Source organism: Sceloporus occidentalis, unplaced genomic scaffold, assembly GCF_023333645.1.
Source record: "Sceloporus occidentalis isolate IW3139 unplaced genomic scaffold, rSceOcc1.0.p SCAF_44, whole genome shotgun sequence".
In the NCBI taxonomy this organism is placed as follows: Eukaryota; Metazoa; Chordata; class Lepidosauria; order Squamata; family Phrynosomatidae; genus Sceloporus; species Sceloporus occidentalis.
In genome coordinates, this window is record NW_028317024.1 from 1546135 (window position 1) to 1560110 (window position 13976).

Consider the following 13976-nt stretch of genomic DNA (forward strand, 5'->3'; position numbering starts at 1 on the left):
AGTGGAGCAGAAAAAGTGAACTGAGGGGGGGGAGGGAGGGAGGTGGGAGCCCTGAAGGAAGAGGGTCCTGAAGTACTTTCGCAATTTTGTCAAAAAGTGCAAATGAGGCCAAACTTTAATGAATTATCTCCAGAAAGGGGTCGGTCATTCAGCAGTATTGGGAGCGATGTTTCCGATGCTGCATTTAGTTATAAAATCATTAGATTCAGCAGTTGGCAGAACAGCACCTTTAATGTTCAGTCCAACTGAACTTTAAATTTTTTCTTCCATATATCATTATTCAGCAGCAAGTCGTGGATCACTTTGCTTACATCTCTTGCATCCGCCCATTCTTCACCTAAGAATCCACAGAAACTCTGGTTTATTCCCTAACCGTTTTCCATCTTCACTATTGCAACATTCTTCTGGTTGGCATTCCACCGTCTCGATTCTCTCCTCTGCAATCTATCCTAAATGCAGCTGCTAGGCTTATCTTCCTTGCACGTCGCTCCTCTTCTGCTTCCCCACTCTGTGAAATCCTCCACTGGTTTTCTATTACCTTAAGAATTAAATATATAAGCCTCTCCATAAAGTTCTGCCCCCATGAAAAAAAAACTACCCAGCTCGATCTTTACAATCTTCCCATGGGCTAAGTATTTCCTCCTCACTTCTTCCATTTCCCATCTACAGTACCTCTGGAACATACTGCCACTGAACCTTCAGATTTCACCCTTCCTCCCAATACTCAAGAAAAATCTTAAAACCTACTTCTTCAGAGAAGCCGCCCCATCTTAGTATCCGCCACTTCCCTGTCACTGATACAACCTCCACACTACCTCTCACCCTTTCTCTGTGCCTTATGTTTGTCCTCACTCCATTCCCTCAAGATTGTAAGCGTGCGAGCAGGGCTCTCTCCACCTAATGTATCTGTTTGTCTTAGTCTGCCAGTTCTAGTCTTGTCATACCCCTTGAATATATGTATTGTATTAAGCGCTGCGTATATTGTTGGCACTATATAAATAAAAGATTAACTTAACTTTTTTTTCCAAATACTAATAACCTTCTGCTTTACTCTGACATACATTCTTGGGAGAAAGTATGTGAACCATTTGGATTTCTGCATATATTGGTCATTATATTTGATGCAATTAATTCCCAAGTTTATGAAGACAATGAAGTTGCAACAATAGACAAACTCAGTCTGCTTCAACAAATAACACACAATTCTACATTTTTATATCTTTATGGAACACACTGTGCAGGGTGGAAAAAATGAATCCTTGGATTTAGTAACTGGTTGACTGTCCTTTTGCGGCAATAAGATGAGGATCAGACACACACACACCACAAAACTGTTTCAATTCAGCAATATGATGGGATTCTCTTGATGTCATCCTACAGTATCTCAATCAGTTTGACATCGGATCGCTGAGTGGGCCATTCCAGAATTTCTGCTGTTGAAACAATTGTTAATTTACTCCTGGGCTTTGGGCCGTTGTCCTGTTGCATCACCCAATTTCAAGATTCAAGTGAGAGACAGATCACCCTAAATTCCTCTGCAAAATTTCTTCATATACTTGGGAATTCATTGCATCAGCCCAAATTTAATGATCAATATGTGCAGAAATCTAGGTAATTCCAAAAGGTTCACAAACTTTTTTCATGCAACTGTAGGTACACACATGAACATTTGGCCCTCAAAGTTGATTTGTTAGAAACAGGAAAAATGAGCAGGTGACAATGTAGATGTCCAGGTGCATGTGCATCGCTTACCTGGAGTACACATGGCACGAGGATGCATCCATGGAGGCCCCTGCCCGCAATTTACAGAACTTAAGGCATCTGCTGCTAACGTCTTGGTGCCAAATACCACAGCACACCTTCAGAGGTCTAGTCCATGCCTCAACGAGGCCGTTTTGGTGGCAAAAGGAGACCTATACAATTTTAGGCAGGAGGTCATAATGTTATGGCTAATCGGTATATATGTTGCCTATCCTCCATCTCAGTGACGTAAAGGCTGTAGAAGAGTGTGTTTGGATCCCACTGCCAGTATAATTCCTCATTCTGTGGACATTTGTGCTCTTGCTGCTACTCATCCCTGCCTCATTTCAAACACTAACTAGATCCAGTTCTCCAGGCCAGCAGGAAATAGACATTACAGTGGATGGGAAGTAACATAATAACACATTTAACATTCTATATACAGATAAGTATGCAGTAAAAAAAAACCAAAAAAAAAAACCCACACAGCCCAAATAATTGCTATAAGAGCTATGTATGTAGGGCCCAGTTAGGAAGAATATCGTTATCCAATTATTTTTGTCTTGGTATAATTTAATTTCAACTGTTCCATTAAATGTATTTACAGCCTATATGTTTGTTACTTTGCAGCAAAGGTTTTGTAATCAGGAACGTCTTAGAGACTAAAAGCAGGTTTTGTGTTATTGTTAACATGGCAGCCAGTGCTAATGCAGGGCCTCTTTCAAAAAGCTCCAAGTATATATTTATTAGCAGTGAAGTAGCAGCATGAAATGTGAAGTGTGTGCTCATAGGAGCAGAATATATTGTCATATTACAAAGTAATACCAGGGGACTGCAAGAGTCGTGGAAGGTGTTAATGAATTCCGTTTTACCTCCTATCGCCTCTTCATTTAGCTGCTTCATTGGATGTGGATTTTGTTAAAACTGTTTACCGAAGGAAATGTGTGCTGTAATTAGAGCTACATAGAGCGAGTAAAACGACGCCAGATTTCACACGTCTGCTGAATGGTCCCGGTCTTTTCGCTTTTGTTTTTCGGTACCCTGGGCAGTTACACGTTGCATCAATTCATCCCCTAGGGCCGTTCCATGAGTATGTGGCCAGAGTGGGCTATTGTAGTGGACAAAGCCACTTTTTGGTGATTTTCTTTCTCCTAAATCCACTCTCTTCACTTATCTGCCCCATGAAGCATTTCACAGTTGATCACCTGCTCTTTATCTTTTAACCCTTTGCCTTCCTGGTTTCTTATGAGTGTTACCCTGCTGATACTTAGGGTCCAAAAACAGCTGAGTATGTGGGAGAACTTTGAGCGGACTGAAGCATTGCTAGGACAATTATGATTGTAATAGGCTAATTAAACTTTAGAAATAAGTGACAATCTGATTAAAAAAAAAGTAAAAAAAAAAAGGTAAACACAGAATATATGAAACTAAACCATACGAGCATGAGTGGAGTCAACAATATTAAAAATATGGTGAAATCTTACAGAAGAAATAGAATAAAAGTGTGTAGCTGAGATCAATGACAATGTCATTTCCTTGAAAATACTTCCACAATGCAGCCCAAGAACATCTCTGTACCGCTGGGTCTTTACAGCACCTCACATGTAAACACAGCCTCGCTGGAGTACTGGAAGAAAAATCATTACGTGTGAGAAAGAACAGAGAAAATGGGGAGAATGAAATAAGTACCTGCAGAGAAAATGGGCCACATAATTTACGGGGCACAACATGCTGCAGGTTGGTTTCAGTAGGACCCCCGACGCATTTCACGAGCAGCCCTGCTTTTTCGCATAGTTACTACACTGTTCTGTCGAATGGTCTCTTTTTGCTGTAACCAAGCTCGCAGCTAAGACTTAACAAACTTGGGGTTTCTAAGTATGTGAGAGATATATTAAGATATTGGTAAAAGTTGTTTTACTTTTGTTAACATAAAGGTAATGATTTTTTAACATAATTTAATAAGCAGTTGCTACCCCTGTAATTTAAATGCATCCATTTATTGGTGCAGGATGGAGACATCATTTTCCTCTAAATTGTCACGGGGTCTTCAACTTTGAACTTTTCTAGTGATTACATGGTAAGCGTTTTTAATGGGAAGAGCATGTGATTTGTATTTTTAGCTACAGTACGGTATTGAATAAAGCCCTGCAGACAAGAAAATATGCATGATTGGACATTTTACAGACACTTTTATGAGAATAATCAATATGTTAACTTTTTATTGAAGTAATCAAATTATTAACCCCAAATAGTCTAGCACCGGAGAGCATCAAATGTTGATGTGTGGTGAGTCAGCCTCCTCGTTGGAGTCTATAGAACATTTTTCAATGCATTCACTTTCATTGAGTAAGCTGTTCAACTCTGTCGTCAATGATTGCAATCCCACCTCGTCTTTGTGATTCCTCCTACGAGCATGCAATCAGCCCCTTTAACTGGCAGAAGATACATAACATTTGGTAGTCTTTGAGGATTGTGTAAACCAAACTGCAAACTGCATAATCTGGGTAGATACTTCACACTCGATGCCGTTGCCCTTGAGAGATATGCCAAAGTATCTGCTGTACCGCGTCTATACACAGGACCGTTGGCCTTTACAGTTAGATAGTAACCAGCTGGAGACCAATCAGAAGGTTTAATAGTCCCTCCAATTGGAAATGCGAAAACTTTTGGAGCTATAGAAGGTTAAAATGCTACAGCTTGCCCCCAGCATGTCTGTGTAAAAAAACTACTAATCATTGCAATCAGTCACCTAAAATTTTAAAAAAGTCCGTAGAATGTGTTTGGGTTGAGTTCCATGTTGCGTTTTCTTCTTTAAACACAATAAGAATTTCTTCCCCTAGTATCTGATGGTGTAAAATTCTTCCTCCATAAAAAGCCAATCATTACAAAATGGTTGCATGTTTGCTTTTTCTAACCTTGTCGCTCTGGATTATTTTTGCAAAGTGCTAATTACTCCATATGTATGTGCAGATGTTGATGTGTGCATGAGTTCTGACACAGTGACAATTTGTGTACACCCTGACCGTGCGACTCTTTTCTCGCATGCAAACCCAGCTCTGCAGCTCACTTTGGTTGAAATCTGCTTAAACCGAGTTGGTGGCAGGAGTCGTTGTCCCAGATTCAGTGTCTGTGCTGGTGTGTGCGAAAGAAATGTCATCTTTGCACATTTCTCTGTGTAACAGAATTTGAATGGCACAGTCCAATTTTTTTTTTTTTTGTTCTCAGATTTTCTTAAAAAAGTCTAACCTAAAACATCTTGTTAAAACTCAGCTTGCCTAGCCCTGTAAACAGCATCACATAAACAGACCTGGGAACTGAGTGAAGAACTGCATCCCTGGGTCTCCAGGTCACTTTCTGCTTTCTCCAGGCATTGGACCTTGCTAATTTATGATCGAGTAAAGCAAGAAGAATAATGCATTTTATTCACATTTAAGTTCTTTACATGTTGTTGTGACTTTTAAGGCTGTAGAAATATGTCTTATGTCCACAAGGAGGTATTGTCCCTCCGCACGTGTGACAATAGGGAGGTATGTGTGCAGGGGTAGTAGAAGTGTTATTAAACACTCATCCACATCGACCAGACAAGCCAGACCCCTTAATTTTAGGTGGAAGGGTTTTCCATCGCCTTTACCCGCCATAACTTTTTTATGAATATGTAGGGCACTGAAATGTAGGATTTGGGGAATATGACAAATGCCCTTCAAGGACTTTATGTACCAGCATCCACAAATCTCTAGAGCTTTTGACCCATCATATATCCAGGGAAGGATTTATATAACGGAAATCTCAAACATAGTCCCTTACTTGTTTCTAAATAAACAGAGGGTGTTGTGAGCCGATTTACTGGCTTGCCTGTAAGTATTTTTTCTACTTGTGTACTAAGCTCGTTCAATGTAGAAATGCAGAAAATATCTGAAAATCTTATTACCGTTAGACAGACAACCTTGTCTCGGAATGGGTATTTTTTTTTTTCCTTCTGTTTCCAAAATACACTTTTTTTTTTTCAAAGATTAAGTGCAACAAATATACATTTCATTGAAGCTACTTACTCCTATAAATGGTTGCTATGGGAACAGACTCCTGAAAGGGGCTTCAGCTGTCCATGCAGTTAGTTGTAAATGCTTTCTGTGTTGCTAATGGTATTATAAAATAGTAACTTAAATAACTACTGAATAACAATATTGTCACCCTTAATGAGTGTTTTATTATCACTCTGAGCAATGCCACATTATGCATCTCGCTAATAATTTGCACAATGTCTTTTTTATTTGGTCTGCTTCTTTTTAAATTTCCAGCCATGTTTCTGTTGCTTTCAGAAACCAGACTTAATATTTTATCAATATTCAGCCCTCTCAATATTTATTATTTTTATTATTCAATTGATAACACTGGGGAAAAACGTTTCATAATTTATATGAACAATGTCATTTTCTTTGACATCAAACTTTGGTTGTATATTTATTCTGATGTATTATATCATAACTCCAAAGCCAAGCTGACTAGTTATTTTACTTTAGACCCGGGGGTGTTCCTTAATGTGATATAGGTAATTTAAATCTTTAATCCATATTTTTCTTTCCCATTCATTATAATCACTGATCTGTTATTTTGATGTGGTATTAAGATAACATTGATTATTAAATTAAGAGTAAACAAAAAAAATGCTGGTTAAAACTGGGGACACACACAGATACCTAACAACAAGACCCCGTGGTATATGGCAATTCACTTTAAAAAGTTAAAGTTGCCATGCTGCCAAACTGGTCCCGTTTTCAAGGACATGCAGTCCAGCTAGCGGTTCAAGTGTGAAGGTCAACGTATGTCGTCATACATGAAGGAAGTTCTACTTTTGCTTAAAGGTGGTAAGTAAGTGGAACAGCCTCCTAGCATAAGTTATAAAGGTTTCTTAGTGGGAGGGAGTTTAACCCCTTCAATCCCAGGGGTTTTTTGTACCTCAAGTTTGCGCTATGTCGGTTCAGCGATTATTCTCTTTTCCTGTGAATAGTGTACCCATGTAAACTATATATTGTTTTTTTCAAGGAGCGATAGAGCTTTCTTTTGATACTATAGCTGGATGATTAGCTGAAAATTTAGCATGAGAAATTTAGAAAAAACACCAAATTTTTTTTAAATGTTCCCTCTGAATCCTCACAAAATTAGGTAAAGTGATGGAAAATCCCCTCCAAGTTTTATCAATTCAGGTGTCCTGATTTCAGAAATACTTAATTTATATAGATTTTCCATACTTTTCCAGCATTATAGGGAACACACTCTAAGGTGTAAATTTTTGTAGAATTTTTATGCTTATGGCTGAATGGGGGCAGGGGGGTTATACTGGGTAGATGTTATGCTAGGGCAATGGGATGTAAGGTTTTAGTATCTCTTAGCGACCTCTTCAACATGTTATTAATGCCAGTGATGTCACAATGACATCACTTAGTTCACGTTATTATTTTTTTTAAATGACCATTTCCCCCCCCCCTCTGTTTTGTTTTTCAGTACGTGAGGAGGGTGAGAAAAATGGTTTGTCACTCTCCTCCCCGCGATTCCTCTGCACCAATCACACTGTCCCCACAGACTTGCGTAGAGATCGCAGCGTTGGTGACATCAGCAGTGATGCAACCTGGAAGGTGCATTTTAAACTGCCCAATTGGCGATCGGCATTTAAAAATGTAGCAGCTTTCTGACTTTCATGCCGGAAGCTGTTACATCAGATCAGACAGCAGAAAGCCGGCGATGCTGGCTTCTGCTGTCAGGGGGGAGTCCAGGCTGTCAAAGCCTGATCTCCCGTGCAGCGGCAGGTATGTGTCCCTGCCGCTGCAAGAAGGGCAGGACGTACCGGTACGTCCATAGGGGATTCTTGGGATGCGGTTTTTTTGACGTACCGGTACGTCCATAGGGGACTGAAGGGGATAAACATGCATGGGATAGCCATATTACTATCCTGAATCTAAGATGAGGCCAAGGACTCTTTACTCATTGGATGGTCCGAATAGTTCCCATCTGTCATCATATTCTATGTTTCTGCCCTTTGGTGTGAGGGATGGTTGAGATTCATATGAGTTGCAATACGGAAGTGTCATGGGCCTTCTGTCTTAGTTCATCAACAAATGTTAGATGCCCTTGTGTCCCCTGAAATTCTTTCATTTGCACTCCACATTAAAATGAAGTATTTAGACCTCGTTGAAAGGTAATAGCTGTGTCGGAAAGATTTTGCGCATCGCTTTGACTACTGCTCTTGTGAATGTAAGTCACTCGGATATAAAACCTTCATGTTTTACACCATGTTTATTTGAAGAAGGGCGAACATAATGTTAGAAAGAGCAGCTGCTAACAAATGTCAGGGCGTCTGATTGTTATGTGTAATTACAAGCTTTCCCTTCTTCCATTTCAACGAATGTCTTGTCTCTGATTGCCCTGTGTCTCTGTGCTGTGATTGCTTTTTCATCAGTCTAGAATTTTGCAGTCTAGAAATCTTGTTAATATTTGGACATCATGGTACAGATCGGACCCCGAGATCCCAAAAACCTAAAGGACTTTTCTTTTTTTCCTGTTTACCAAGGAAGGTTAAAAATATATATTATTGAAAATTCATGAGAGGTGACACTCATTGTTTCAACTCACAAATTGGTACTCTTTGTCATATTTACCTCACTATCTAACATCTTGGTGTCATTTAACCATGGTTTGTGGATTGCAATAATGTGTTGCCTATCCTGACCCTCTATTGAATCTTTTATCCTTGACCACATTTATGACAAAAAGAGGAGGCTGAAATAGTTTTCCTGGAGCCAGTCCCAGGCATTACTAGGAATGGACTTAAACCTCACATTTTCTTGTATCATATTATGTAATCTTTGTACGGTGGACTGTTTAGAGGCATGACTGTGGCGAATTGGGTCTCTAATATCATTTTTATGTAATTGGTATAGGGATTACCATAAAGTAGAATGAAAAGAAAATTCTAAAACTTAAAACTGCAGTGGTAATTCACATGATATTTATTCGGTGGATGGTAGTATTCCTGCTATGTGAATTAAGTTTCTGTCCTTTTGGATCCAAAGAGTTAAAGTAGTGATAATCTCTGGCCTCTGGGAAATTTGCAGACTTGGTTAAATTGTAAGTCCCTAGACTACTATTTAACATGTTTCCTCCATCTGTCTTGCAGAGTGCCCGGAATTACAATCGCTACGGACATCATCTGTGGCTTTCCTGGAGAGACGGATGAAGATTTTAAGGAGACGTTAAAACTAGTTGAGGAATACAGATTCCCAAGTCTATTCATTAATCAGTTTTACCCACGCCCGGGGACTCCAGCTGCTAAAATGGCACAAGTTCCAGCCCACGTGGTAAGCACTTTCAGTTCAACTTGATCCATATTACATAGTTAAATAGGCTGAAAAAAGACATGCGTCCATCAAGTTCAGCCATTCCTATATCTGTTAATTTGTTGCTGTTCATCCAAAAGAAGGCAAGAAAAAGTTTAGCTCTCTCCAATTTTGCACTAACCAGGGAAAAAATTCCTTCTTGACCCCAAAATGGCAGTCAGATTTCTCCTTGGATCAATAAGCTGTTTCCCCATAATTAAAGATATTGTTGTTGAATATACATTTTAGGGCACTAACACAATTTGGTGCTAGAGATGACATTGAACAGAATGAAATAGCGTGTTCCTGCATTAAAATTCTATATATGGGGTGATTAGGGGTGAGCCTAGGTTTAGTGGCGTCATGGTGCAGTACTTCCCTCTCTCACACGCACGCACGTAGCTAAAACAGACGTACAGATGTACACACGTATCTAAAACACACGCAAACTCGCTCCTTCTAGCACAATACACTTACACATAAATAGAAACATTGTCTCTCTCCCTTGCACCACTAATTGTAGACTCACCTTGACACTCTAGCACCATACACTAACACCCATGCGCAAATGTTTACACCAAATACTGACATCCATCCATCCATACATGCATGCTAACACATACACGCTAACACATACACTCACACACTCTAGCATTATTTAGTACCACACACCCTCAAAGATACTAAGAGATGCAGATTGTAAAGCCACACACTCATACACACGCTAACACCATAAGCTCATACGCATGCTTACACCATGCACTTATACATACACATACTCTCCCACTCCCATAATCCATGCAGCTCACACAGTTCTCACTTCCTGTCCTTCCCTCTTCTTCGCTCTACCTCGCTTGAAGCCCTGTCTTCACTGTAGCTTATGGGACCTTGCTGGGTGCCTTGATTACTGGAGTGTCTGGGTGACATGTATTTTCCTCAGATTGCCCGGTGTGTTATTTGTTTTGTATGCAGCATTTTCCTGTGCACTTGAGAGAGCAGTTCCATATTTAATAACATTAAAGCATTTTCATATAAGGTAACAATATATACAATTTATCAGTTGACTATAAAACGGAAAATACACTTTTATTTATACACAATTACTTTATAGGATTGCACTTATGTGACTTTTACAAATATAGTACATGGTTATGATTAGCCATTTATAAAATCTAATCAAATACCACACCCTTCTTTGCCATTGTACTTTGTGATTTCATACACAAATTCCAAGTCTACGAAAAGCTTAAATATGAGTTTCCGTCCTGTTACAGATATCTTGTGTTTTCACTTTGTTCTGTTTGCTGTAATTAACTGCTTTTGGCAGATTAGGACCTTCAAAGTATGTACATTCTCTGTGTTCTAGGGCTAATGGTAAACTGTAATTAAAAATTCTTACCTTTTTTTATCCCCTCTTTGTTGCTTCCAAGTCAGATCCATCATTCTCTTTTATCTGTCAGTCGACGTACACTACGACCCTCAACATCTATTTGAAGCGTTTGTTAGCTCATGCTAATAGTCTGCATTTTATATTCACTCCCCCTCAAGATAGGAACAAACAGCCCTCTCTCCGTATCGTAAATGTACAGACGACATCCTTCTTCACCCTGAGCTTTAGACAATTATGCGTCTCTGAGGGTAAACCAGCGTAGCTTAGTGTTGTCTTCTTGGAGATAAGTCTGTTAGTGTCTAGCAGGTATACAGAAGATGCTAGAAGCCACAAACATTAAAAATGCTGCACACATGGTGCATCCAAACATTATCATATTAAAACAATGTCTGTTGGCTGTAAGCATTAGAAGGCTCTCGTATACTATTAACTCTCCTTGTTTTCCATGGATTTCGTAAGATAACAAGGTCTGGCTGGCAGAAACTATTGTCCCTTGGGGCGTTTATCTGCTACTTAGTTCTTAGTATCCTTGAACCAAGTAATGTGCAAGACTATTTTATAATAATCCAGAAGCAGGAGTGCTGTAGGTATCATCGAGCCTGATTTATACTGTCTGTGGAAAATCTACACTATTGGGTAACCCAATCCTAGGGAAAATACAGGCAGTCCTCATTGTACAGCGACTCAACTTTTAGTGGTTCACGCTGGTATCATGCCTCTATTTTAAACCTGATTTCTGTGATGCCCCAGCCCAACCCCCTCTTGTGTATTGGTACCCCCACCATGTTGTGTACGTATGCCACCCAGCCACCCCCCCTTTATTGCAATCCACCGCACTCCCACCAACTCATTTTTTAGTTTTTTTTTTCCTGATGCCCTTGCCTGCCTGCTCTGTGCGCTCCTCTGATTGCTCCTCCATGGGACTGACTCACGTTACGTTACGTCTTCAAGTGCATCAAATTACACAACATAGGTGCTCCACTGGCCCCCGGACCAACTGGCTAGCACTCTTAGTGCGGTTAAAATAAAAAGGAGGGTACATGGGTAGCATTCTAGATGAGAAAAGGCAGAACCTAGGTGGGAATGGATGTGACCAACGACTGAACAGTGTTTGTTTCATCGATCGTAGGATCTGGTTCACAGCGCCATTAAAAATTTTAAATTAGCTGCTTTAGGATTCTGTGTAGCAAGTGAGACACAATATTCCCTGAGTTTGGTGAAATATACTGTCCTACACATCACCTAGTCCGGTACAGGGTTATGTATCCATTCATAATAAAGCCCATGGGAAAACAACCATAGAAGTTGCATATGTTGACACAGAGGAGTACAGAATGTTACTGGTCCTACACAGACAACTCCCTAAGCAAAGACATCACCCGGTGCACACATTATTAAACTATTTCTTTTCATTACTATTCTCCCAACTTGACAGGAATATAATGAATTGTATTTGGAAAGCAAAATCAGATCAAATTTACTTAAATGGAATCTACTTAACCTTGGATGCTTCTAGAGTGCACAGGGGAGGAAATCGTAATATGCATAAAGCAAATTTGAATATGAATAAAGCAACAGGACCATTGTGTGGATCAGTGCTCATGGTCCACAGATAATCAGCCAATACTAGGTTCTTTTGATGTCCAGATTCACTTCTTGTGTGGACACACTTTGTGAAAGTGGCATCCATTCCCTATAGCCAAAAGAAACATACCCAAACTTTATTGAAAATCTGAGGACGTTTCAATGCATTTATGTAAATAACTAAGCATAGCTAAAATGTGTACTACCTTCGTCCATAGGAACAGAATATGAATGTGTTGGGCAGATGACACGATGTCATTTCATGCACTGGGATCATGTGGGATATTGACTCCTAAAACAGAGGTGGTCACCCAAAGACAAACTTCTATGCCCCTAACAAAAATGATGATCTAGCTGAAGTTCTTGTCTACTGAATGGTGAATCCAGACCTGGTATAACGCACATACTTATCAGCATTAATGCAAATCCATGATTGTTGTGCTCCAGAGGTCTCCCCTCTTCAAATGTTAACCAGTGGGTGAATAAAAAGTAGAGAGGGCAGTGCCAGAGCAATGGTGGCCCAAGATAAAAACAACTTATTTCAGGAAATAAAAAGTCCCCTCCATGAATAAGCTTGAACTTGCATTTCTGGTATTTTTGTGATGGGGTATTAGAACTTTATTTACACAAATACCGCCAGCTTGCTGTGTTGTTAGAAACCATATTTTTAAATATTGTAGCTAGAGGGAATTACATTTATGTTTTATGCATTGCCCGTATAAATACAGCTCTTTCCTTTGGTCAGCCTAACCAGATGTTAGAAATGAGAGATTTTGTATATTGTCGCAAGGATGATTTATTAAGATATGCACTAAGACTGATATTTTTTTAATCCCATCTGCTGCTGGTGTATACTGTAACTCCTGTCTGAGTATGTGTACACTGCACAATAGTTTCACTGATCGTTCAGTAGTGAGCTAAATTCCACACAGCTGGACCTTGCAAAGTCAGGCCTATGGGGAGGAACCGCTATTGATATTGGCTCTGGCTTAGAGTGGTGTCGCTTTGAACTCATAGCCTCTTTTTGCCACGGTAATTTACAGGACAAAGCAAGTCGTTTTATTCTGACTTCTATAGGACTTGGATTTTAATAGCAAGTCAAAAGGAGCGGAGAGATTTATATGGGATACCAGATGTATCTTGCCACCCATTGGCTAATTCTATTTAGGCTTTGTCAGGGCTGATTTCAGTGCAAAAATTTAGATGAAAAATAAATGCATTACATTGGTCTGTCGCCTCTTCGAAATTTGATTTAACCGGCTTTTTGTGCTCCATTTCATAGCTGCCTTCGTATGAAGTTGCACAAAAAAATACAGAAAGGGAAGCACACCCTCAAAGGCATAGACATTCAGATTGACAGATGCTGCTGAAACGACCAATGTGTACACAGGAAAAGGCAAGAAATCAGCGGAGACCCAGTAAATACTATTTAAAAGCCCCAATCTGAGGCATAAATATACCTATGTAACAACAGAACCCCAATTTTGACGAGCCCTATCTTATTTTTATATGGCTATATTGCTTACCTAGGAGCTGAAACGGTGGCACTGCACTGCTTTTTTCCTAAGCACAGAAGTGCGAAATGCGTCAAGCAATTGATCTTTTACTGTGCTGTGTTCTGCTTCATGTGGATGTGAATGTAATGCGTACAAATATTGGCTTGATACACTCGGGTTCCTTTGTTTTGATTCCTTCATGTTGTCTTAAGTTGGCTAGACGTCAAAACTTATTGATGTACCCTAGTTAGCTTTTAGTATTTGGTCATTGACCTCAATAAGGTGAGGCTAGACCCTAAGATCACCCAATCATACATATGGACCAAACTGATCCTTTAATACGCATTTTTCTCTAGTGGGATGTTTAGGGACACATACACGTGTTGAATTCTGCATTAT

The 13976-nt window shown here is 39.6% G+C and overlaps 1 protein-coding gene across 1 annotated transcript in view; it reads left to right on the forward strand.

Moving 5' to 3' along the window:
• Positions 1-13976, forward strand: part of LOC149289572 (threonylcarbamoyladenosine tRNA methylthiotransferase) — a 328224-nt gene that overhangs the window by 250590 nt on the left and 63658 nt on the right. Inside the window, exon 10 of the mRNA XM_089490398.1 lies at positions 8909-9089. Within this exon, the coding sequence (XP_089346524.1) occupies positions 8909-9089 (181 nt within the window). The remainder of the gene's footprint in view (positions 1-8908; positions 9090-13976) is intronic.